At 30.4% G+C, this 25,634-nt stretch overlaps 2 protein-coding genes across 9 annotated transcripts in view; one reads left to right on the plus strand and one right to left on the minus strand.

The window, feature by feature from the left end:
- The window catches only part of LOC139487998 (protein FAM13A-like), a 69,637-nt gene extending 50,894 nt beyond the window's left edge, over positions 1–18,743 (plus strand). For 4 of the 8 annotated variants that reach the window (XM_071273293.1, XM_071273298.1, XM_071273294.1 and 1 more), the window contains 14 exons: positions 871–988; positions 4,358–4,420; positions 7,564–7,629; positions 8,653–8,714; positions 9,060–9,118; positions 9,549–9,630; positions 10,014–10,189; positions 10,474–10,557; positions 10,903–10,986; positions 11,387–11,467; positions 12,422–12,654; positions 13,367–13,468; positions 13,834–13,888; positions 14,394–18,743. In XM_071273293.1, coding sequence (XP_071129394.1) covers positions 871–988; positions 4,358–4,420; positions 7,564–7,629; positions 8,653–8,714; positions 9,060–9,118; positions 9,549–9,630; positions 10,014–10,189; positions 10,474–10,557; positions 10,903–10,986; positions 11,387–11,467; positions 12,422–12,654; positions 13,367–13,468; positions 13,834–13,888; positions 14,394–14,462 — 1,334 coding nt within the window. In that variant the 3' untranslated portion in view covers positions 14,463–18,743. The remainder of the gene's footprint in view (positions 1–870; positions 989–4,357; positions 4,421–7,563; positions 7,630–8,652; positions 8,715–9,059; positions 9,119–9,548; positions 9,631–10,013; positions 10,190–10,473; positions 10,558–10,902; positions 10,987–11,386; positions 11,468–12,421; positions 12,655–13,366; positions 13,469–13,833; positions 13,889–14,393) is intronic. The other 4 variants (XM_071273295.1, XM_071273299.1, XM_071273300.1 and 1 more) reach the window with 1 other exon arrangement.
- Positions 18,744–23,340: 4,597 nt separating this feature from the next.
- LOC139488000 (calpain-B-like) overlaps positions 23,341–25,634 on the minus strand; it is a 33,664-nt gene continuing 31,370 nt past the window's right edge. The window contains exons 19-20 of the mRNA XM_071273303.1: positions 25,517–25,584; positions 23,341–24,324 (exon numbers count right to left, since the gene is read on the minus strand). Coding sequence (XP_071129404.1) covers positions 24,298–24,324; positions 25,517–25,584 — 95 coding nt within the window. The 3' untranslated portion in view covers positions 23,341–24,297. The remainder of the gene's footprint in view (positions 24,325–25,516; positions 25,585–25,634) is intronic.

The raw sequence follows: 25,634 nt of genomic DNA on the forward strand, positions 1-25,634 counted from the left end.
TGTGAAATAAATAAAAAGATCTTTGACTGAAACACTGAAAGTGGGAAAATCGACACTGCAAATACGTTCTTAAATATTAAAGTCTCACATGAAAATAAGGAGATTGGTTTCAACTACCAATGAGACAGCTATCCAATAGGTACACCAAAAAAGAGATAAAAGGTCACCATTAAGCCTTCAACAATGAGCAAAACCAATACCATATAATTAGCTTTAAAAGTCATGGACTTGACAAAATGTGATACAATTCAAAAGAGAAAATCAACAGCTGAATTTGTGTGGATAACAATTAACTAAAAAACAAGTATGGCAGACAACAGCCAATGACAATCAGTGACTTATCTTAAACATGTTTGTGAGTTCTCATCCCACCTATAACATAGAAATCTTAAACATGTTTGTGAGTTCTCATCCCACCTATAACATAGAAAAGTTGTATAACACATTTAAAGACCAAATTGTAAAAAAAATATGTTTAAAACTGTTTGACTCACAGGATTGGTACGAAGCTAAAATAAAAACTTACTAGAAGACAAAAAGTACAGATCTGTTCAGTCTTTAATATGAGTTCCGGGAATGGTCAAAAGTAGAATATTTGGAGAGAAGAGAAAATATGAAAAATTAATGCATAGTATACAGGATCACCTATTCTATAGAAGAAAATGTGATATGGAAAACCACATTAATGAGACAGAAATCCACAACACAAATAACCAAGAAAATGAGATTCAATTTAAATGATTGAATTTTGAGTACTAGTATGACATGATCTCTAATTAATATTGTTAGTGATATACAGTATTATAAATCATATAATTAATCTTCCCAGGTTGAAAATTCTAATTGCACGATGTTTATTATTGATTTCAGATCCAATTTTAGCCACTAAAGGACATTCTGTCTCGTATCTTCGTGCCAAAAACCAGGTGAATGGGGATGATGTCATGGTATCACCAAGGAGCCATAAATTAAAGAAAAACAAAACTAGGTATGTAACATAGCCAGATTTATATCAAAAGAAAGAAAAATATGTACATTCTTAGCAGTTCTGGTAATTTTATAAATGTTGAATTTTATCAGAAAATGCAGATATATAGTATATGAGTCTCATTAAAGGTATTGTATTTCAGTCCAATGAATACACACTATTTAGTAAGGATAACACATGTTTTTCCATTAAAAGGTTATTGATGTGTAAATTTGGGTAAATCAGTGGCCAAGATTTAGACATCAATAACCTTGAGAAAAAGTGTTTTTGATGCTGATAATTCTCAACCCAAACATTTGTCTTTTTTCTATTAAACTTTCTTAGAAGCCCATTCATGTGCCTGAATATATCAAAGTGAAATCGACAAGATGTTTCTTACTTTACAAAAACAGTTTCAGCAACATGGTTTATTGAAGTGTTAACCACTGAAAAAGTTCATTCAAACCAATCATATTCAAGTAATTGTAGAAATGAATATATGAATTAATTGAAGATATAATTGCTTTAAAGGGAGTTAAAAACTAAGTGTTTAAACAATAATTTACAAATTACATGTTGATTGGATAAAAAACTGAACATCTTTTATGAATTTTGATGGTATAATGACAAAATTTAATGAAAGTATGAGAATGTTTGGGTTTAGAATTGTTTATCCTGTAGTATTATATTTGAAAGAAATACTGTGGATTCATTATTATTAGTTGGATACCAATTTTCGTGGGTATAGGTAAACCACGAAATTAAATGTTCAATGAATGACAATCTTCTTATAGGCTTGTATGCGAACTTTGACAAAACCACGAAATTAAATGTTCAATGAATGACAATCTTCCTATAGGCTTGTATGCAAACTTTGACAAAACCACAAAATTAAATATCCACGAACATGTAAGTTTTCCTTTATCCATGAAAATGAAAACCCACGAAAATGCGTGAATCCACAGTAACCTGTATATTAGTCAGAGCTTTAAGTTATTTCAACACAATTAGTTCTTATGAAATATAACATTAAACATTGATTTGATGAGCTATGAAATGAACTTTTTTTTTCATTTTGAAAAACTTTTAATCTTTATTTAAAAAAAATTGTATGCAAATACTAGGAAGTCTGAGTGCACCATGTATAAAGGTCTGAGGAGTAGAGCCAGTTACCCCTATAAACAACCCTTTCATTGTTTGATTAGATATATTGTGTATGTTTTGCTAAATGTATTATTTTTGAAAATTTGATAAAATAATTATGTATATGGTCCTTATTTATTAAAAGTATTAGCCCGAAAAAGGAGTAGATTTCATTTTAGTACATATTTCTAGAAATCTGTCTAATTTTTTCAACCAATTTTAATGATTTCATATTTGGTGCCATCCCAAGCCCATTGAAATTTTGGTTGAAGTAAAGAATAGAGTATATGAAGTATATTTCAGCAAAAATATTTGAGGGCCAGGGGTGGCACTGCCAAATTACGCACCAAAAAAATATTAACATTTGCTTTCATCAAAGTTTCAAAGCATTTGGAGGTTAAAAAATTTCAGATTTTAAACGCCAAAACTATGAGTTAGTGAACCAACTCCTTAAGCATATGTTAATGTTATTCATTAATTTTTTTTTTTTTTGCGGACGTATATTGCTATGACATTGGCATTGTTGTCGTCGTCCAAAGACACATTGGTTTTCACACTATAACTTGAGTTTAAGTAAATAGAAATCTATGAAATAAACAAAAGGTTTATGACCACAAAAGGAAGGTTGGGATTGATTTATGGAGTTTTGGTCCCAACAGTTTCGGTATAAGGGACCAAAAAAAGGGCTCAAATAAGCATTTTTCTTGGTTTTCGCACAATAACTTTAGTATAAGTATATAGAAATCTATGAAATTTAAACACAAGGTTTATGAACACAAAAGGAAGGTTGGGATTGATTTTGGGAGTTTTGGTCCCAACAGTGTAGGAATCAGGGGTCAAAAAGGGGCTCAAATAAGCATTTTTACAGACAGCAAAAAAAATTTCGTATAATTGTATGGGGTTGTTGTCTGCGTCGTCGTCGCCCTAAGACACATGGGTTTCCGGACAATAACTTTAGTTTAAGTTAAAAGATCTTTATGCATTGTTTTCAGAAGGTTCAATACCACTAAAGGAAGCCTTGGATTAATTTTGGGGATGATTGCACCAACCGTTTAGGAATTAGGGGCCCAAAAGGGGCCCAAAACAAGCATTTTTTTGTTTCAGGGTAATAATTTGTGTATAGATATTTCTATTGCTCTGAAATTGTACCACAATGTTAAATACCACAAGTAGAAGGTTGGGATTCTTTTTATGGGTTATGGGGCAAAAAATTTAGGAATTAGGGGCCAAAAAGGGGCCCAAAACCAGTATTTTGTATACACTAGTGTGTAAGGGTATGGATCTCTCTGAAATTGTACCACAATGTTCCATATAACAAAGGGAAGAATGGGATTGTGAGTTTGGGGTTAATTGCCCCAGACATGTAGGTATTAGGGGCCAGAAAGGGCCAAAAAGAAGCATTTTTCTAGTTTCAGACAATAACTTGTGTTTAAGTGTATAGATCTCGCTGAAATTGTACTACAAGGTTCCATACTACAAAGGAAAGGCTGACACTGAGTTTTGGGGTTATTACTCCAAAGGGGGGTTTCAATATTCAATATGCATATATTTTTTTCTCTTCAAATTTCAAATTTTTGAAAAGTTTAAGATGAAGTCCAAAATTAAACTTTGTTTGATATCAACAAAAAATCCTTGGGGTTCTTTGATATGCTGAATCTAAACATGTATTTAGATTTTTGATTATAGGCCCAGTTTTCAAGTTGGTCCAAATCGGGGTCCAAAATTAAACTTTGTTTAATTTCATCAACAATTGAATATATGGGGTTCTTTGATATATGCTGAATCTAACCTTGTATTTAGATTTTTGATATTTTGGGCCCGGTTGTCAAATTGGTCCACATTGAGGTCTAAAGGGTCCAAAATTGAACTTTATTTGATTTCATCAAAAATTGAATTCTTGGGGTTCTTTGATATGCTGAATCTGACCATGTATTTAGATTTTGGATATTGGACCATAATAGGTAAATGTCCAATTTAAAATTTTTTAGTTTAAGTTCTAAGACCACATTCATTCTGTGTCAGAAACCTATGTTGTGTCAACTATTTAATCACAATCCAAATTCAGAGCTGTATCAAGCTTGAATGTTGTGTCATACTTGCCCCAATGTTCAGGGTTCGAACACTGTGGTCGTATAAAGCTGCGCCCTGCGGAGCATCTGGTTTAAAACTCTACAAGAAAGTTTTATTATCTTGAAATGCAACACTGACAACAAAATTTGTAAAATTTATAAATTTCTGATTACTCAGCTGGACAGAATTTGAATATGATGAGGAGGGACCACTTTCACCAAGTGCTTGCCTCCCAAACAGGTGAATTTCACATTTACACCCTCTGGTTTTATAGAACTACCTGTATTGTAGATTTTGTATTACTCCTGATTTTTAGAGCAGGCGACTAAAAAGAAACCAATCTTATGAATGACATAAAGTTTAAAAGCAACAAAATTAACATTTTGTAAAAAAAAATGTACGGTGAAAGGGGAATTTGTTATTTGCGATCAGTTTTTCACCTTTACTAATTTTAATTCTGGTTTCACAAGAACAAGGATATTTTCATATTATTCAGTGAAGTATCTGAAACTGTTTGTAAGGTACATTGGAAAGAAACAATTGAAATCGAATTGTAATCTTCAATAATTTTATTTATTGGAGGTAACAATTGATGCTGTATTTTAGAAAAATGTCAAATTTAAGATTAAAATGGAAAGTAATACAAAATGAACAATATTTATTTTCATGCTTATAATCACATTACATTGCTCTATTAGTTAGAATGAATGTTTTATTCATAAGTTATTTTGAATTAATGACCTTAATCAGTTTGGGTAAAAGGAATATATATTTTGTAACAAAGAAAGAACTAAACATTTTAAGCTCATTGTTGTCTGTTGTCCATAAACTTTTCTTTAAAAAAAATCTTTTTCAGAAACTGCTCAATAGATTGAAACCAAAGCTTATTTGCTAGGTTTATAGGGTCAAAGTACTATTATGGCTAAAATCTCTAATGCTACGTTTACACGTAATTCAAATTATTTTAATTACCATTTGAAAAGTTTTACATCAGAACATAAATTCTAATTCGAATTTGCAATGCACGTCAAATTCTGATTAATGTCCAAATGATGTTAACTTTTAATTTGCATTATCAATTTATATATTATAATTTAATTCGCATTAACTAATTCGTATAAACAAAAATGTGTATCTTATGCAAATTGGTTAATGTCAATTAGCCAATTCGATTTCATTTCAAAATTTTAAAAAAGGAGAGTGTGAACGTGATTATTGAATTTGATTCAATTTCAATTCGAATTAAACATAAGTGTGCACAAGGCATTAAATTGTAGCTGCAAAAAAAAGTAATGGTTTCATTGATATATTCCTGGAATACCAATTTTTGTTGATTTTTGCAAAACCATACTATATTCTCTCAATCCATTATAAATCATTACCCTTGAAGTTAATCCACAGTATAGAAATCAAAAAGTCTTGTCTGTCCGAGTATCTTATAGGCACAACGTCTCTCAAAGGTCTTGTCAGGTTATGATGAAACTTGATAAAATTTAAGAGCTTGTCCTGAGGTTCCATATATATTTTAAAGTGGAAATAATAAAATTTACTTGTTTAAGTACTGCAATATAAGTGTAGGTCATAGATGTCATCATAAAAGTATTATCTGATAGAATTACCACATAAAAAGGAAGACTAATTAAGACTTCTTAGACTTCTTTTCGTGTGTTTATAAGTTATGTGAATTTTGAGTGTTTCACATGTTTTCTTTTAAAACAAGCCAGTGAGATGATAAATAGCACCTAACTACCATAACATGTCTCTGTTTCAAAATAGGTTTATCAAGAGCTTTCTGCTCTGAATTGGAATAGACATTTGTTCAAAAGTTAATAGAGCAGTGATATATATGTTTAATCTGTATGTATCAACTTTGTTTGTGTAATAATAAGATATGTTAAAATATAATGTTATATTAAACTATCACTGTACACTTGTTATTCACTAAATTTAACAAACATATATAAACACTTTGCTTTACAGATCTTAGTTACAATATTTATTATAGTAGTGTAGATCAAGTTTTATTTGCCTGACCATTACGAGTCAAGAATTTGCATCTATGATCATATCATACTTAGACATCTGGAAACTTTATATAAAAATTATTAAAACCAAAACTTATCGAAATCTACTAATGATAGATGTTCATGTATGGCTCACTATTTACTGGCCAGTGGTTAGTATTTTATGCTACTTCACAAGGTCTACAACTCTACATAAAGCCATATTAGCCTTCCCCGACATATTATTCTGACTCTAAGCCAGTCAGTCTCTTACTCCAAAGATTTGATTTTATAGGGAAATTTCTTTGATTGAGTCTTTGATAACATTCAATAAAAAATGTCATGATTACATTTTATTATAAAAAAAAGAAGATTTGGTATGTTTGCAAATGAGACAAATCTCCACAATAGACCAAATGACACAAAAATTAACAACTTTAGATCACAGTATACCCTTCAACAATGAGCAAAGCCGATACAAATAAACTTATTAAGTTATTATTTTAATAATTTTATATACTTGTTTGGTCACTTTCATACATTCAGGTCTATTATCAAATTTTTGATTTTGACGCAAAATGAAGTTTATCCTAGCTTTTATTTGAATGATATAGGTTGTAGGAGCCTGGTTTTATGTATAATTCATAGGCATTGTATAACAAGCATGATTGAACAATAAGAAAAACTATGTTATGAATTAAGAATTCAAATAAGTAGTTGGCTGAAATGAATTGCATCTAAGATTGTTATTTTTATTTGACATGTACAGCTGTCTAGTATTATTGATCCTATGTTATTTTATACATAGTTTTACCTTGGCATGGTTTGCATGATTTAATTTTATTTATAATTACATATGTTGGTACAATTGTACCATTTATTTCTCTGTCAGGAAAAGGGCTTTTATTAGTGTGGATTGAATTTATGTCATATGATTTTAGTAATGAGTCATGTGATTGTATTAAAGTGTCATGTGGTTGTAGTAATGTGTCATGTGATTGTACTATGTGTCATGTGATTTTATTAAAGTGTCATGTGATTTTATTAAAGTGTCATGTGATTGTAGTAAAGTAACACTTGATTGTAGTAGAGATGTTCATGTGTAACTGTATCATTTAACACGAAGTAGATATATGTTTGTCATGTGTTGGGGCTTGTAGATTTGTAGATAATGTTAGCTACATATCCATAAATATGACATCAATCTGACATGACATGATCTCAAATGTCATGTTGGTATTCTATTATGGCTGTTGAGAAATTTAAACATTACAAAAATAAGCAGTATTGATGGTTTGGCTTGAATAAATAATATTTTATAAAACCTAATGAATAGTGTACAATGTGTTATTAGATTGTAGATGTGTTCTTTGTTTTCAGTGTACATAACAATACAGATTTTCCTCCATCTCCACCTGTTGACCAAGACCTGTACAGAAAACACAGGTTTGTTGTTTTATCTAGTCTAGTTCCTTCATTTAATCAAATTTGTTTGAGAATTTTGCTGATTTTAATTATTTGTATCATTAAAATACAACATGTAAAACAAAGTAGCTGGTCACAACTGGAAAAACTTGTTTTGCATTTAGAGTCATATTAAAACAGTCTGCACTCTAGTTCTGTAAGGCCTGTATTTTGCCCCAATTATAAAGTTCATTGTTACAAGATAAAAAATGTTTTGATTTGTCTTAAAGACATGTAAGAAAGTTAAAAAAAAGTATTTAGTGTGACTGTCAAAGTTTTATTCTGATGCATTGATATGAATATCCTAAATAGGTCAAGATAAGAGATTTTGGCGAAATTTGACAAAACCGGCCTGATTTCAACCAAATTTAGGACCAGGAGCCAATTGTCGACAAACTAAATATTCAAGTTAAACATGTTAAATGTCTTTACAAACATTATTTTAAAAGGTCTTAGTTGTTACCGTATGTGCTCTATGTTTCCTGTCAGAAAATCAATGGAAATTTAACCATTTTCATTGATTTTTTGGGGGAAATGAAAATGAGTACTATTTGTGATGTCATAAATGAAATATTGACCAATGAACCATGAAAATGAGTTCAACATCAAATGAAACCTACCAGTCTGATATTTGCATCTTATAATAATCCTATACACAAAACATTGTTGACCTATTGCTGAAAAAATTACTGAAATATGGTCTATAGATTTAAGAAGATGTGATATGAGTGCCAATGAGACAACTCTCAATCCAAGTCACAATTTGTAAAAGTTTAGAAGTTAAGATACCAAACATGTATCTGAATAAAGAAACTGATGCAACATTGTCTGGAAACATTTCTCCAAGACCAACTACTCTATAATGTATTCTTTTATATATAGATAAATTTTCAGAAAATACAAATTTTTTAATCAATTTTTATCCTTTGGAAATCCATGGGATTCATATTTTGATAGTTTATTTTAATATTTTTTCACTAATGTAAATCTCTTTTTTTTTTACAGTACAGGGAGTATTGATGATGATTTTTCAGTGAAACATAAACAGATTATAAAGAAAATACAAGGTGACTATTTTTTCCTTGTACATTATTTTTGATATTGAAAAGTTTTGATTTTTTTTTTTGTGCTAATGCGGCTTAAAGCAAACAACAATCAATCAATCAATTGATTTTTATAAATGAAAATAGAACTCATGAATCTTTACTTCTCACTTACCAGGAGTAATGTCATCCTTTGATAATCTACTGTTGGATAATTTACAGTTCATTAAAACAGAACTTGTACTAAAGGTTATTTTACATAAATTTTAGAACAACAAGTTATTTTCACATATTTGCTGCTACATGTATAAGCTATATGAATTAAAAAGTCTATCATTAATGACGAGACATTTCTTATTTGATTTTCAGCCATTAAAAAGAAGATAAAACATTTTGAAGAAAGTTTTGAACAAGAGCAAGGATTTAAGGTAAGTTTGTTACTATTCTTTTATAGTTCCTTATTAAAATTAAGATAACAAAATAAAAGAACAAAGATTCAAGTTTAGTATTATTTTGGAGTATAGGGTCAATTATGATATTCATATTCAGCACAACTTTACCCTGACTTTTGGGTTTTGAAAGGAAGGTTATTCCAGACAGTGGTCATGCCCGTGGAAATCAGTACCACACATTATACTTTGGACATTATGAAGTATGCACAGAAAAAATGTAGGATTGATTTAAAATAGGCAGTAACAAGTCAGCCTCATATTAATTTTTTTAGGAAAGTCATGTTAGAAAATTAAATAAAATTGAAACAATAAAATTTAGTTGAAGTTCACTCAACACAAAAGCAATAGCTGATTATCAACAGTTTAATGGAAATACTATAAATCAAAATATTTGTTACCTTTTCAGCCATCTCATGCAGACAAGATCAGTAGAGTGGAAGTTAAAAAATGGTTGGCTGATTTAACCAAGGCCAAGAAAGATCTCAGAAGTAAGTCTGGACTCTCAGTCATAAAACTTAACACAGTACCCAGAGTACCAAATTTTAGCTCATAACACCAAATCCAGTATTTTGATTTCTGAATTTGAATTCTGATTCCTAGTATGATAATTGTGCTCAAAATGTTTGACTGGAAGGCCTGCTATACAGAATAATAAGTAAAGAAATTTGATACCATATAGATAAATCAGGTATGAAGTTCTATTTACAAAACATCAAAACTTAATCTCATGCATTTTAAAGAATAAAGTTTTATAATTCGATGATTGTTCATTTGAAATGGTAACTGATTAATTTTTAAAAAAAAAGAAAGAAAGATTTAAGTTAGATTGTAAAAAATATGACCAAGACTAAGAATTGACATTCACTTTCAGAACTGAAAGAGGAAGCTGAGATGGGAAGTAGAAGTCGTCATGGTAGTGGTGCTTCATCCAGTGGAGAAAGGATGGACCCACCTGATCTACCCCCATCTATGGAACAAACTCTAATACTAATACTCAGAAAGTTAAAGGAGAAAAGAAGGGAAAATCAGAGACCAGAGGATATTGAAGTAAGAATTTTTTTCACGGCAAGGATATGTGGTTTAGCTAAGTTATTGATGTTTAAAATTATTAGTGCTAGCATTTATTGAAATAAAAAACCTAAACAAATGGGTATACCCATGAGAAATACAGGTAATAATAATTACAAGAGATTTATAGAAAGCAAACTCCTTGATAATATTCACATTTTTAAAGTAAAGAATGGATATTTATGAATATGAATCATTTCAGAAAATTTTCCCTCCTTTTACTAACCTAGAAGTTTATTTTGTGTATGTATAATCATTTGCAGTTAATGAACAGAGATCAGGTCCAGGAAGAGAAACTGGCAGTTCAGAAGGCATTGCTACATTTTGAGAGTATACATGGTAGACCTGTAAGTTCTAATGAGTTATTATTGACAAAGAGAACATATAATACAATTCTCCACTGTAGTTTATATTTTACAATTATGATGAAAATGAGTAAACACTGTGTGTAAAGAAAAAATAAAATGTATGTCTATTTAAAAATAAAAAAGAATTTAATTCATTAAAAAGAAAAAGCCATACACATGTGTTCAGAAGCTCAGTAAAATAAAATACATGCACAGCCTGGAAGTTGAAAGGATACACATCTGTCAAAACTTAAGGAAATGCTTTGATGAAATTAAGATAAACAGTCAAGTTTTTTTTAAATCAAATATGCTTATTGTTTATAAATATGTTACATTAATTTTCAGAAATCAAAGGAGGATAAAGATTTGATGAGACCTCTGTATGATAGATATAGACAGATTAAACGTCTCATTACCAAACCAATGTCTGTAAGTGACCACTAGTATATATCATGTTTATATTGATTAGCAGTCAGAAGCAGCATTGCAAAGTAAAAAATGTTGTTACATTGTGCCCACATAATAGAAGAATGCAGAAATACATCAAACATGAAATATTTACATTCAAATTAAATCTTGGTGTAGCTAACTATTAAACAGAATTAGACATCTTTGCTTGAGATTCAAAATAGAAAAAAAAATATGCCTTGTAAACATACCTCTTAGTAATAAAAGTTAGATGTCATTGGAAAAACTCTAGCATCAACAGATTAACCTACTTATATGCTGAACTCTCTACTTACAAGTAAAATATGCCTTGCCTGAAAAGCTAAAGTAGAAAATTTTATTATTATTTTTAATTGAATGGTTCTTTATATTATGTTTCCAGCCTAGAGAGAAGATGGAATTACAAACAGTACCAGAAGATGGTCCAATTGATCTCATTGATCCTGTAGGCTCAAAATTTGTTGTAAGTCATGTAAGAACATGTATATTCAGGTGTGATAAGTTTAAAGTTCTTTATGTATCCTGTTATAAAGTATGTTTGTCTTTTGTGTTTTCTTTAATTAGGGATGTATATCAAAGCATGAAAGGAACTTATAGACCAATTTTCAAGTTACTTAACAAAGATTGTTAAATCTATTTCACCTGCACAACTAAGTAATCCATTATTGTCCCCAAGGAGCAACTATTGCCCTGAGGCATAGCCGAGGGCAATAGTTGTATCCTATGGGACAATAAACTTACTATTCCACGAATATCCAGTCAGTAAGTGTTTTATAATATCGAAAAAGACAACAGACAATAAATGGCAGGGATAAATCAACTACCATAATATAAAAAGCAGAAATGCAACCATACTGTTTAACGTTTACTTCATCATAAATATTCCGAGATGAAATGCTAATGCTACGTCCTGCACTGACGATCGACAACCCTAGATACAATAGGTCAAACGTGACACCTTAACTCCGGAAAAAAAATCCTCCAATCCCATAGCTGCATTTGAAATTCCACAAAATATAATGACGTTTGCAGTCAAATAGCTTCATCCAGGTCCAATAGTTTGAAATTATTGACCGGTCCAATAGTTCAACACTTGCAATTTGAAAAACAGTGAAAATATTGTGTACTTATTCCATATAGAAAATGATACCTGATGTATATAATAAGTTAGAAAGGCCAAAAGGCCAGGTAATAACAAAATGTAAAATTGTTCAAATCAGAAAATCAAAGGCCTGATATATGAACAAAACAATAAAAGAAAAACAAATAAACCACAACCACTAAATTAAATGGAGGCTGCTGACTTTGGACAGGAACATATAGAATTTGGCTGGGTTAAAGCACTCAAGAAAGCCTAATGCCATCATTTCTCTTTTAATCAAGAAATCATTTTATCATCCCATGTTTTTTATTTCAGTCCAGAAATCCAATTATCTTGCCTCGTGTAGACATGGAGGAAGAGGAACAAATTGATGACATTTTAGGAACAATGGACTTTGCTGTGACAAGAGACTTTTCTGTGTTACGTGATAATGGAAGGACTAATGTTTTAGATCATAAAAATGGACATTCTCCTAAAGTGAAACGAAAATTGAATATTGAGGAAGAATCAGAGGAAACAACAGAGGCTAATCTTCATGAAATGAATTTGTAAGTATGAATAATTCTTTTTTAATGATTTGCATGTTAGGGAATACATAGATATGATTGGCCAAGAGGACTTCCAGTAGTTGGTCTTGACCTTGTTTATTTTTCGATAGACAATGTTGACAGAACTTCTCTTTGTAACCAATGTAAACAAGATGGCGATGATAATAACACAATCTGGCTCGACGTTAAAATATATATTTTCCCTTCGTGTCGTCTATAAACTAGACCAAGTCACTCACAAACATAACATAACATGTTTGTGAGTGAGTTGGTCGAGTTTATACACCAATAAATTCATTTTAAAGGTGTTTTATCCTATAATAATGGTTTCCATTTTAAAATTAATTTTACATCTTGATTTATGAATTTTATGACCATGCTGTAGCGGAGTGGGCATTAAGTTTTACCCTTGTCCATCTGTAGGTATGTCAGTACTTCCCAAAATTGGTTTCAATTCCTTAACTTTATTTTGCCTCAATCAAATGTTATAAAACTTATACACAATGCTTATTTATACCATAAAACACAGATCAAGTTTGAATTTTGGTGGCATCACTCTGACCGTTCTAGAGTTATGCCTGTTTACAATTTTTCATTTCCATTCCTAACTTAGCCTTATCCAAATGTTTTGAAAGTTATACACAATGCTTTTTACCACTCCTGTAAGAGCTATGTGTCTATTAATAACAGCAATGATTCATTTATTTTAAAGGTCACAACTGCAAGATGAATTATTCAACTCAAAGTCAGATAAGAAAAGATTAAGAAGACTTCTTAGAAATTTTGAGGAAGATTTTATACTGAGAACAGGGAGGTATGTCAAGCTAAGCATTTCATTTAATTTAACCTGATCTACTTCTTCTTGGAATAACTTTTTAAAAATTAGAGTTTTATCTCTCAAAATATAATACAGATTAAATGAAAAAGTGTAATCTTCTACCTAGTAGTAATTGTTTCAGTTGTGGTCATGATTTATTATGTAATTTTTTATAAATGGTTTATTAGGTAAACTTTTATGAACCAAGTTTGATTGAATGGCTTTTCGTACATTTATCCCTCTGTATTACCCGCCAGATGATGAGAATCAAAAAAAAGCCTAATCAAACACAGGAAATTAATTTTTACACCAATGAATTTCATGAAAAACCTTTATATTGGACTGTTTTCTTTTTGTTGTAGAAAAGTACAGAGAGATGATAGAGAACCTCTTCAGACAGAATATCATGAGTATAAAGTAAGTTGTCATCTATAACAGTGATTAAGATCAAATACATATATCTTTAAAATACAACTTATTACTATTTTTCCAACACTACTGGACATCACAAAGGTTCCCGTAAAATTTTGACGTTAAAATACAAAATGTCTGAGCCACAATGGAAAAGTGATTGTTTAATGACTTCAATAGTGTAAGTGGCACAGATTCTCGGGAGACTTCAGCAACTTTTAGGGTCTATGGTTAAAGGTATTATAGAAATTAGTAACTCAAACCTTCATGAAATTTTATAAAACTTTGACAGAAGCATATTTATGACCAAGAGACAGTTGCCAGTGCAAAATATAAACCCTGTTTCCCATATTTGTACTGAGAAATGGACTTAGATTTTTTTATGTTTTTTTTTTCTTAATAATATGTCGATTTCTATGTTTGAATTTGGAATATTCTCATTTTTGACGTTTTATCATTCACTTTATACATTAAAAGAATAGCAACATGCATATTTGATTCTTTTTTTCAGCAAATCAAAGCCAAATTAAAACTGCTGGATGCACTCATATCAAAATACCAACCCTCATCAGATTTATAGCATTACCTTCAGCACTCAATGTTGTAGGCTTAATGGCATTAATGTTCCGGGTACAGGTGACACAAATCTGTTATGGACGATTTAACACAAAGGACACAAATCATATATTGGAAACTTTGATAACGAGATTCTCATTGACCTAAGTCATTTGTATAACGTGTACTCGTCTTGTTTACTCAGTGTTGGAAGTATTAGATCAGATCAACGTTGGAAACATTTATAAATGCTAGTGACACTAGAAGTATTAGTTCAGATCAACATTGGAAACATTTGTAAATGCTAGTGACATATTATTATCAGATCTGTTGGAATAGTGCACATTTTGATATGATATCAAAGATATTGAAAGACATCAGAAATTACAGCATTGCTTTGAAAGATAGCGGAGGAAGTTTTATTTTAACTGTGATATTGTAATGGTTGGAGAAAATAGTGTTTAAAGAAAGACATTCGTAGACATAGTAATCTATTCAGGCAATATCTAATCTTTGAATCCATATCTTTGTTAACATTTTTATTCATATGTAAAATGGTATATTTTTATCATTAGATTTGTAGCACCATTAAGGAATTAGAGAAAATAGATTCTTGTATTTTTATGCCAAAAATATTTTTGAAATGTGGCTATTTTTATCAAGTTTTATGTTATCTTAACTTTGCAAAAATGTCTGTTTATCTGCAGTGATTGTTTACTATTTAGTTTAACTGAGTTCACTCGAATGTCAACAAAAAATTATGTAGCCTGTGTTTATTGGAATCAATAATGTTGGTGAATTTGAGAGTGGAAGATAAACTGAATCTATTCGTAAGGTTGTTAATGTGTTTAAATGTAATGGTGCTTTATGTCAGATGAATATGTATCACACACACCCTGTATATCTTAGCCAGTACATAGACAAGATTTTGTTTAAAAGGTTATGTGTTAGGAAATAATACCATAGTAATTTTTATTGGTTCCATTTTAAAATTAGTAAACCAGGGAAGATTTTTTAATGAGAATATCTTTATCTGTATTAATGATCAGACACTCAAATAATTTCATGCAAATTTTCTTCACTGATGAAGATTAAAAAAATTGAATGGGGGGAGGGGGTGTTTTCCCTTTAAAAAAATGTATTTTTCAAGTGGTGATAATATTGTAAATGATGATAAATAAGAGATGCTGTTTACGATTGGTTATTTTAGAGACAAATGTGAATTGGCACAAATATTATTGTGTGATATGAATTTGTTACATGAAGGCTGTGATTGTTTTGTTGTAGGCAGCTAAGAACTGTGTATAATCTGTATTTAATCAACTGTCAACTGCATGTAAAGAAAGATTTTAGTTTGTAGTTACAGTTTATATATGCTTAAATATTCATGTATTATAGTCAAACAAAGATGCAGTCTGTGCCAAAAAAACCTAGCCTATGAATGGTGAACATAAGTTCGGTGTGAGCCTAGGCTCCTTGTTGAAGACCGTACCTTGACCTTTAATGGTTTACTTTTATAAATTGTGACTTAGATGGAGAGTTGTCTAATTGGCACTCATACCACATATTCCTATATCTATTTGCTTGAGCTAATGGAAAATTTTCAAAACATTTATTAGAATATAAAAGAGATCTCTTGAAGACTTTCAGGATTACATATAGAGGTTTTTGGCACAGATTGAGAATGTTCTAATTGGGAACCTACATGAATGCACTTCTTACATTGCACAACTAAAGGGAACAAATTTGAGTGAAGACAACATAAAGCCTTGGCTATGTTACTTGTAAGGTTGTTTTTGTTTGGTTTGATGTCATTTTCTTTTGTAAATGAATTTAAACATGCGAGATAGGATTTCAGATCAAGAGAGAGAGAGAGTTATCTGAATATGATGTGAGGATTTATAAACTGCTAGTCAAGTATTTGTTTTTGTTGCAGGAAAAAACTGAAAGTTTTAATCTATTTATTTAATAAATTTTTTGACATCATTTGCTAAAATGCATATATAATTGCAATCAAATTGAATTAAATAAGGCCGTTACTTGTACACAGGTAAAAAAAAAAACTAGCATAACATCATAGTGCAAACTTGACATCGAAAATGTAAGAAGAAGTGCCATTTTAATTGTCTTTAGTGTATTGTGCCATGTACCACACAACAAAGAAATCTTATGATATTTTTGCAGCAGTGGAGTGTCCTATATTATTTTTTAAACTTTGGTTGGTATTATTTAGTGATGGTGTAAGAAATAAAGTGTGATAAATCTGTATAATAGTTGGTTTAATGTCAAATACTGCTGTGAAAATGTTCATAAGATTTCTGTTATAAGGGATCAAGTATGTTAGGAATAGAGGAACAAATAATGAATGCAGGTATATATTAGTTGTCATTTTCATTTAAAATCATGTGTGTAGACCCTTTCTATTTAAAGCACATAAATTTCATTCCAAAACAGATGAGGTAAACAATTTCAGAATAGGTTTTTTGTCTCTCACTGGCATAATTACCTACTACAAAGATAATACTGAATTGTGTATTACAGTATTTTATTTCACATCCGTCCATATTCTTGCTATGTTTTTAATTTCCGTTATGTGTGTTCAATGTTTTTTGAAAACAATTCATTTTTTAATATTTGAAATATTTATTTCATCATTTTATTTTCATTAATAGAGCTGTTTGACAAGTCCATGCTTCTTTTTTTTTTTGTATTCATAATTTTTCAATTTTCATAAATCAGAAAATCATTAAAATGGTTGAGGCATAAAGCAGGTTTTTAAATCGGGGCTTAGACAAACATAATCTATTGTTTGGCCATTGTAAAAAGAAATTTTTCACACATGTGTTTAACAAATTTTACAATAAGCTGAGCTTAATACATTGAGATATGAATTGATTCGCATTGTAAAACGAAATTCAAAGCACAGGTTTCCTTAAATTTTTAGTTTTATTCAAAAAGTACTCTGCTTTCACATTGCAATGTGCAGTATCCAAACGTGTGAGGTCATTGTTTGTGATGGTCATTAAAGGGTATTTTACCATGGCTTTATTCGTTTTGATGTTACAGCATGCCATTTTATAATATGAAAAATGCTCATATCTTGTAAATTCAAGTGCTCAGCAGATCATTGTCAAGCAGGAAAACTTTTCAGTTAATCCAATGAATTTGTAATATCAGTTTTTCTATTTTCAATTCAATAAATGTGACATTAAAAAAATGTTTAAAGTTCAGTGGTTTAAATTTCTCTTATTGTCCTGGATTAGATATGTAAAGTAGAAAAGAAAGGAGTAGCTGGTATGTTCAAAGATTATCTGTTCAGTAGCCAGGGAGTATTTGTAAACTAATTTTGAATGTACACGCAATTGATAATTTTGATTGAATGAAGAAAAGGAAACATTTAGTTATAGTAGACTAATACAAAGGGTAATATTTTTATTAAATGAGAGAAGGGTAGATATACCTTAGTTCAAAGGTAGAAAGGTTATTCATTTTATTATTTCATATTTAAGGCTGAACCCCATTAAGTTATTGCACTAGTTCAAATTCATTCAGAGTTTGTTGGTATGTAGTCATCAGTTGTCATGAACTATTTTTATTATTGTTGATATCAAATATATATGATACATATTTGTATATATTTAGTTTTTTGTTTTATTTATTTATAAAATTAGGGCATATGAGCAACATATGTTAAAGCATATATTTTGTATTAAATTTTTATCATGAAACTGTTGTTGAAAGCAGTTTTCAAAGTTGACGACTTTTATTTAAACATGAAATAGCACAAAGTGTTTTTCTCACAATGATTATGTTCTGAACAATGCAACCAGAGACTGTTGTCTATATTATGAAAAAATCCACTTTTGTTATTTTAATTCTTGAGACATACAAGTAGTCAGATAGAATAAAATTTTCAGCAAACTTCTTTTCTGATCATTTGCAAAATACATTGTAATTTTTTGTTTTAAGTTAGATAAGTCTTGAAAGCTTCTTGGATACTTCTCATTTTATTCATGTTTTGTATTCATAGACTTGTAAAGATGGCTTTACATATAGGTTTTGTATTTGTTATCAACAATATTTTGTACCAGAAAACAGAATAATATCATTCCTTTTTGTCTTCAAAATAGGGCAAACAGTACCACATTATAGGACCGTCTTTCTAGTTTGTATATTTGTTACAGTGCTAGTTTTGTAATGATAGCTTTACTTGTTTTAAATGTTAATTTGTTCTTCACATTGAAAAAAAAATATTTTCATAAAGTTTTATGCAAAATATGCTGTAATAATAAATTGTTGCTAAAAATGTTGTGATTGTTATTTGCCATAGTACAAACATAATTCACCGTCATTATTTAATTACCCAAGAATCATCTGGATTATAGAAATATGATAATCTCTGTACCTTCCTGCAGTAAGCGTTGGCATTAGTGAAGCATCTTTAAAGCTGTGAAACATTATAAATACACATGGAATTAGGAAACCTTCAATCTGATGCCTCACGAATAGTGAATGCATTTCTCTCTGGATGTGAAAAAAACTCTTTGAAAAAACATCTCTCTTTGGGATCCATACCTTGCAAACTTTCTGCCCCCATTTCAATTTTGTTCATTTTCTGTGTACATCAGTTGTAAATTTCCCTTTTTTCATCTCATTCAACCTGCCTCTTGTTTAAGGTGGTACCCAACACTTTAGCTAAAATTAATTTGGGTCGTTTAATTTTCTTAAAATTTTGACAAAGTATTTACTTTGACCCTTTTACAAAAATATAAAAATTTCAAAAAATTTGAACCAACCGTTTTATCAGAAAAATTACACTGGTTATATAGCAGTTTGACAAACACTTATTTTGATCATTGAGAAGCTTAATATTCTCTTAACAACACAACATAATTAAAACGTTGAGCTGATTTTACAGAGTTATCTCCCTGTAGTGTTAGGTAGCACCTTAAATTGTAAAATTCTTGTCCTGAATATGCATGAAATATATGCCACTGGATGTTAAGCAAACAACAGTCAATCAATATTTAATACCACAATGAGTAGTTTGTTAATGAAGACATTTCTAAAATGAAATTACTCCAATACTGCTTAGTAGAAAGACTTCATATTTTGTCAGAAGCTCAACAGTGACAATTATAGTGTGTGCCAGATCTGTCAGACACCTAGTTCCTGTTTTCTAATAATTTGATTAACATGTTGGTGTTTGCCTACCATAACAATTTGTGCATTTCTGTTCAAGAACGATTCAATGATAAGTCTAATTCATATAAATCTAGTTATTTGTTTAGGTGGAGTTATGGATATAAAATACCTACCCCTATGTTTTCCTACATCTTACGCTAGCCAAGGGTATGCTCTTCAAAGGGACGTAACCAAAACATGGCTAGCAATAATGGTTAGCTATTTTTATCCCCAAAATAGGTTTTAATTTAAAAATAAATGAAGAAGAAAATGACATTGAGTAGGAAAGATTATTATATTTGTTACAAAAACTGGGTATTGCCTATATGGGACAGTTTCAGATTTACCCATCTTTATGTAACTGCTGTGGACCAAAAATTGTTTATTGTGCTCTGTTATTAGTGACGTCAGACTGAAGCATTCCAATCAACAATAACAGATGAGCATGTTGCTTGTTTCAACAGCGCCTACTAAAATAACAGTAGGATAAAAAAAAAAAACTGATTTTAAGAAGAAATCTATTATGTTTTAGGACTATAGTTTGGAACTGTTTGGAACTGTTATAATAAATGATTTCAGTGGAGGAAACAAAATAACTAAGGTAAGATGAAAATTCTTTCCTCATTTTTAAGCATTTGTTTAATATGTGATTAATTAGTTATCAAAAGTACCAGGATTATAATTTTATACGCCAGACGCGCGTTCCGTCTAAAGACTCATCAGTGACGCTCAGATCAAAATAGTTAAAAAGCCAAACAAATACATAGTTGAAGAGCATTGAGGACCCAAAATTCCCAAAAGTTGTGCCAAATACGGCTAAGGTAATCTACTCCTGGGGTAAGAAAATCCTTAGTTTTTCGAAAAATTCAAAAGTTTTTTAAACAGAAAATTTATTTAAATGACCATATAATTGAGATTCATGTCAACACCGAAGTGCTGACTACTGGGCTGGTGATACCCTGGACTGGGCTGGTGATATAAGTGATTATATGTAAACCCATTGGTGGCCTTGGAGAGTTTTCTGCACTTCAGTCTGGTTGTTGTGTATGACACATTCCCCATTTCCATTCTCAATTTTACAGTATGTCCTTTTTGTCGAGCCTTCGACTTTAGTCGAAAAAGCGAGACTAAGCGATCCTACATTCCGTCGTCGTCGGCGTCGTCGTCGGCGGCGTCCACAAATATTCACTCTGTGGTTAAAGTTTTTGAAATTTTAATAACTTTCTTAAACTATACTGAATTTCTACCAAATTTGGACAGAAGCTTGTTTATGATCATAAGAAAGTATCCAGAAGTAAATTTTGTAAAAATAAAATTCCATTTTTTCCGTATTTTACTTATAAATGGACTTAGTTTTTCTGCGAGGAAACATTACATTCACTCTGTGGTTAAAGTTTTTAAAATTTTAATAACTTTCATAAACTATCCTTGATATGTACCAAACTAGGACAGAAGCTTGTTTATGATCATAAGATAGTATCAAGAAGAAAATGTTGTGAAAATAAATTTCCACTTTTCCGTATTTTACTTATAAATGGACTTAGTTTTTCTGCGAGGAAACATTACATTCACTCTGTGGTTAAAGTTTTTAAAATTTTAATAACTTTCATAAACTATCCTTGATTTGTACCAAACTTGGACAGAAGCTTGTTTATGATCATAAGATAGTATCAAGAAGAAAATTTTGTAAAAATAAATTTCCACTTTTCCGTATTTTACTTATAAATGGACTTAGTTTTTTTGCCAGAAACAAAACATTCACTCTGTGGTTTAAGTTTTTAAAATTTTTATAATGTTCTTAAACTATCCTGGATTTCTACCAAACTTAGACAAAAGCTTATTTCTGATCATTAGATATTATTCAGAAGTAAATTTTATAAAAAAAAAATTCACTTTTTCCGTATTTTACTTATAAATGGACTTAGTTTTTCTTCCAGTTAACATTACATACAGTCTGCAGTTAAAGTTTATAAAACATTTATTAGATTCATAAACTATCCTGGATTTTTTTACCAAACTTGGAAGCTTCTTTCAATCAAAAGACAGTATCGTGAGGAAAATTTTTATTGATGTTTTTCCTCATTTTTGTTGAGTCTGCGATTAACAGAAAAAGTAGGCGAGACACCGGGTTCCGTGGAACCCTTACAAATTTTTTCATATCAGCCTTGGTATCATCACTTGACCCCTATGATCCCTCAGCTAGCATCTTGGGTTGATATGAGTCTCAGGATGATACTAGGACCGATACCGAAAATGACATGTTATAATCTTTAAATTATCAACTGAAGATATTTAATTTCAATATACATGTAATAACAAACAAGCCTTCGGGTTCATATCCAATTCTCACAAGTTGTTAAACTTACTTCTCTCATGGTCAAAACTCATTGTGTTAAATAAAAAAAATCTGTGATTCGTTGATGTTGTCTTTTGCACATATGACATCATAGTCCTTTCTCGGTGTCAAACTTGAACATCGGACATTTTAAGATTACACTTCAGAATGTAATAAAGGAGTAGGGGCATAAAGGCCTGGTTTTGGCCCAAGAAAATTAAATGGTTGATAACTATTTCAAATTGGCAAATAATGTATAGAAATGCATAGGGTCAAGAAATATAAATGCAAAACAAAAAGATTTTTATTTTATGACGTCACAATTAAGTCAAATATGTACTATTTTCACAAAAACAGCGATTGGCAGAATTTATGCAGTTTTCTATCTTTATTTCCATTGTGGGAACATTGTGGGCAGCCATGAAACATCAAAATAATTTAACCGAAGCTTTATTATAATTCTTGGCATAATCAAACCAAATATAAAGTTGTTTCTTAGGTGCGCACATACATTCTCAATCTAAAATATACTTAAAAATTTGACGAATAAATAAAGGCAACAGTAGTATACTGCTGTTCGAAACTCATAAATCGAAAGATAAAAAAACAATTCCCAGTTACAAACTAAAACTGGGGGAAACGCATCAAAAATAAGAGGAGAACAACAGAAATACAACATTAAAATGTAACACACACAGAAACGAACTATAATATAACAATGGCTATTTTCCTTACTTGGTACAGGCCATTTTAAGAAACAAATGGTGGGTTAAACCTGGTTTTGTGGCATGCCAAACCTCCCGCTTTTATGGCAATGTTAAATATAACATTAAAATGACAACATTACATGACAAGACTACAATACAAATAAATGGGAGAACATATAGGTCAGAAACACATGAATAATAGCTAACAAAAGGTACCAGGTTTAAGATTTAATACGCCAGACGTGCATTTTGTCCACACAAGACTAACCAGTGATGTTATGTGTGATAACTTTAATTTTGCAGTAATTTTTGGGCCAAATAAGGGCCTTATTGCCCCTACTCCTTTGGATGAAAAAAAGATTGTCGGACGAAATAGTGTGAGTGTTTTGTATATTTTTGAAGAAATCACAGATGTCCGTTGCTATACACGAAATGAAAAGTGTCTTAATCTTTGAAAGTCATAAATGACATAATGAATAGCCAATGGAAGTGTCATGATATTGTCTTATGATGGTGGATAAGCCAATAAAATTTACACAGATTTAACTATCACTTTCTCATATCACATTCTGTAAAGTGTGATATGAGAAATATCTATTCATGCAAGAAATAGATAAAAGGCCACAACCATAAGAAAATTGTTGTTAAGCTATGCCTGATCAAAAAAAGTCTGTAAGACAAAACAACAACATACTTTAATGAAAAAAAGAACATATTTTTTTTATATATATAAATATAAAGAAGAAGTCTGTAAGATAAAACAATAAAATACTTTAATGAAAAAAGGAAAAGATTTTTTTACATATAAATGTACATTTAGCATATATTCCCTTTATGTTAAAATCATGCATATAAAATATCCTTTTAAAATTCATTGTAACGAGGTATATCATTTAAAAGTCCTACCTATTGCCATATTCTTTGTTGCAGAAATTAAAATAATGACAAAAACTTACTATATTAATCAGTTTTAAGAGATTCTAAAATAAAGTTTTCAATGAGCCCGTATGATATCACTCAAATACTCTTTTATAATAGATCAACAGATCAAGTAACATAAATCACAAGAGCAAATCTTTCTATTTTTATCCAAATTCTTCCAGTCAATGTTAAAGTTACCCCAATAACATATTGATGGTAATGACAGTTGCAGTGTACTGGTGATGGGAATTGTTAATATCCTTGGCTGGCTATACAGCCTTTGCACGATTGGCAGAGTACTGGTAGGATACCATTTTATATGTATACAGTTGTATATAGTGTTGATTGAGTTAAAGGCAGTTTAATATATATATTGCTGATTAGCAATACCTTAAGAATGATTAATTTGATCAAAATCTAGGCCAACAAATCATAAAAAGATCCTCATTGAATGTTAGCATTTTAAAACATTACTTTCGATAGTATCTTGAAACTGGGGAGTCAAATTTGGGCTAAAAATCAGAAAAGAAGAGTTTGAAAAATGTATGCAAGATGGCGCTATTGATAATAAATGGTGACAACAACACACACAAAAAACGCTGTAAAAATATAAGCTTAAAACTAAAAAAAGTCTTTGTACAAACAAAATTCATTGTAATGTTATTCCAAGAGTTAACCTCGTTGAGTTTCTGATTTTTAGGTCGGTCAGTTGGTCAGCAGTACATTGTGTAGTCTAGATACTGAAAAAGAGAAAAGACAGTCCTCCAATTATTTCATGATTATCAAATGTTATGTCTTAAAAAAAACCATATGACTAAAACTCACTGGTTTATTGAACTCAATGAAGAAAAAAACCACTTTATATGGAATCAAGGAAAATCATACCAATTTAAAACTGTACATTAAGTAATTACTTTTTTTACGACTACATAAAACAATTGCATCGTATAATGCTATCATGTCGTCATCGTCATCTGAGATCTGAGTCTGCCTCGTCCTCTGAAGACGCATTTATTCTAAGTGAATAGATCTCTATAGATTTTACCAGAACGTTCAATACCACTAAAGGAAGGTTGTGGATTATGGTCCCAACAGTTTAGGAATTAGGGACCCAAAAATAAGCATTTTTGTAGTTTCCAAACAATAACTTGTGTTCAAGTGTATGAATATCTCTGAAATTATACAAGTTTCCTTACCACAAAGAGATGGTTAGGATTGACTTTGGGAAGTTATGGATCATAGTATTAGGGAATTAGGGACAAAAAGGGGGAACAACCAGTTTTGTTTTTGTTTTAAGGACAAATTAGACAATTTAAAAGCAGTGTAAGTGAGGTCATCCTAACAAATTCAAAACACAATGTTGTATATGCTTGGATTTACCTCTCTTTCACTACTTGTAAATTATGTATAAAGAAATATCAGGTTTTGGACTGTTTGGACACCATATAGTGCATTGCACAAAAGCAAAAAAGGGGTAAACATTTTTTTAGGGGTGGGTTGGGGGTAGTTTTCAATTCGCAACAGCAAAGTGTTTTGCACAAAAGCAAAAAATATAAAAAAAATCAAAATTCAAATCATATTAACCAATTCTAAGTTCTTTGACTACAGTTATTATGTGTCAGAAACCTACTGTGTGTCAAATATTAAATTACAATTCAAATTCAGACCTGTTTCAAGCGCGACTATTGTGTCCATTTTTGCTCCAACTGCTCAGGGTTGGAGCTCTGTGGTCATATCCAGCTGCACTCGGCGAAGCAATTTATTAAATGTCTTGCTTTTGAACATTGTCAAAGAGCAACAAAGGTCAGTGAACATTTACCCTTTTGTAGAATAGATTTAAAAATTTTAATTTTTAATTCTTAATTGAGATAATGTGGGTTCTAGTAAGATTGAATTCTCATGATATTTATTGTAATTACATTAAAAACTTACTTCATTTAAGGTAAATGAAGCAGCATCATTATCACCACCGGTTTTCAACTGCTGTTCCTTGAATAGTTCTAAAAAAGAATAGAAAGATGCTTGAAGTATAAATTAATATACTCTGAAA

The sequence above is a fragment of the Mytilus edulis genome, chromosome 9, assembly GCF_963676685.1.
Source record: "Mytilus edulis chromosome 9, xbMytEdul2.2, whole genome shotgun sequence".
NCBI lineage: Eukaryota > Metazoa > Mollusca > Bivalvia > Mytilida > Mytilidae > Mytilus > Mytilus edulis.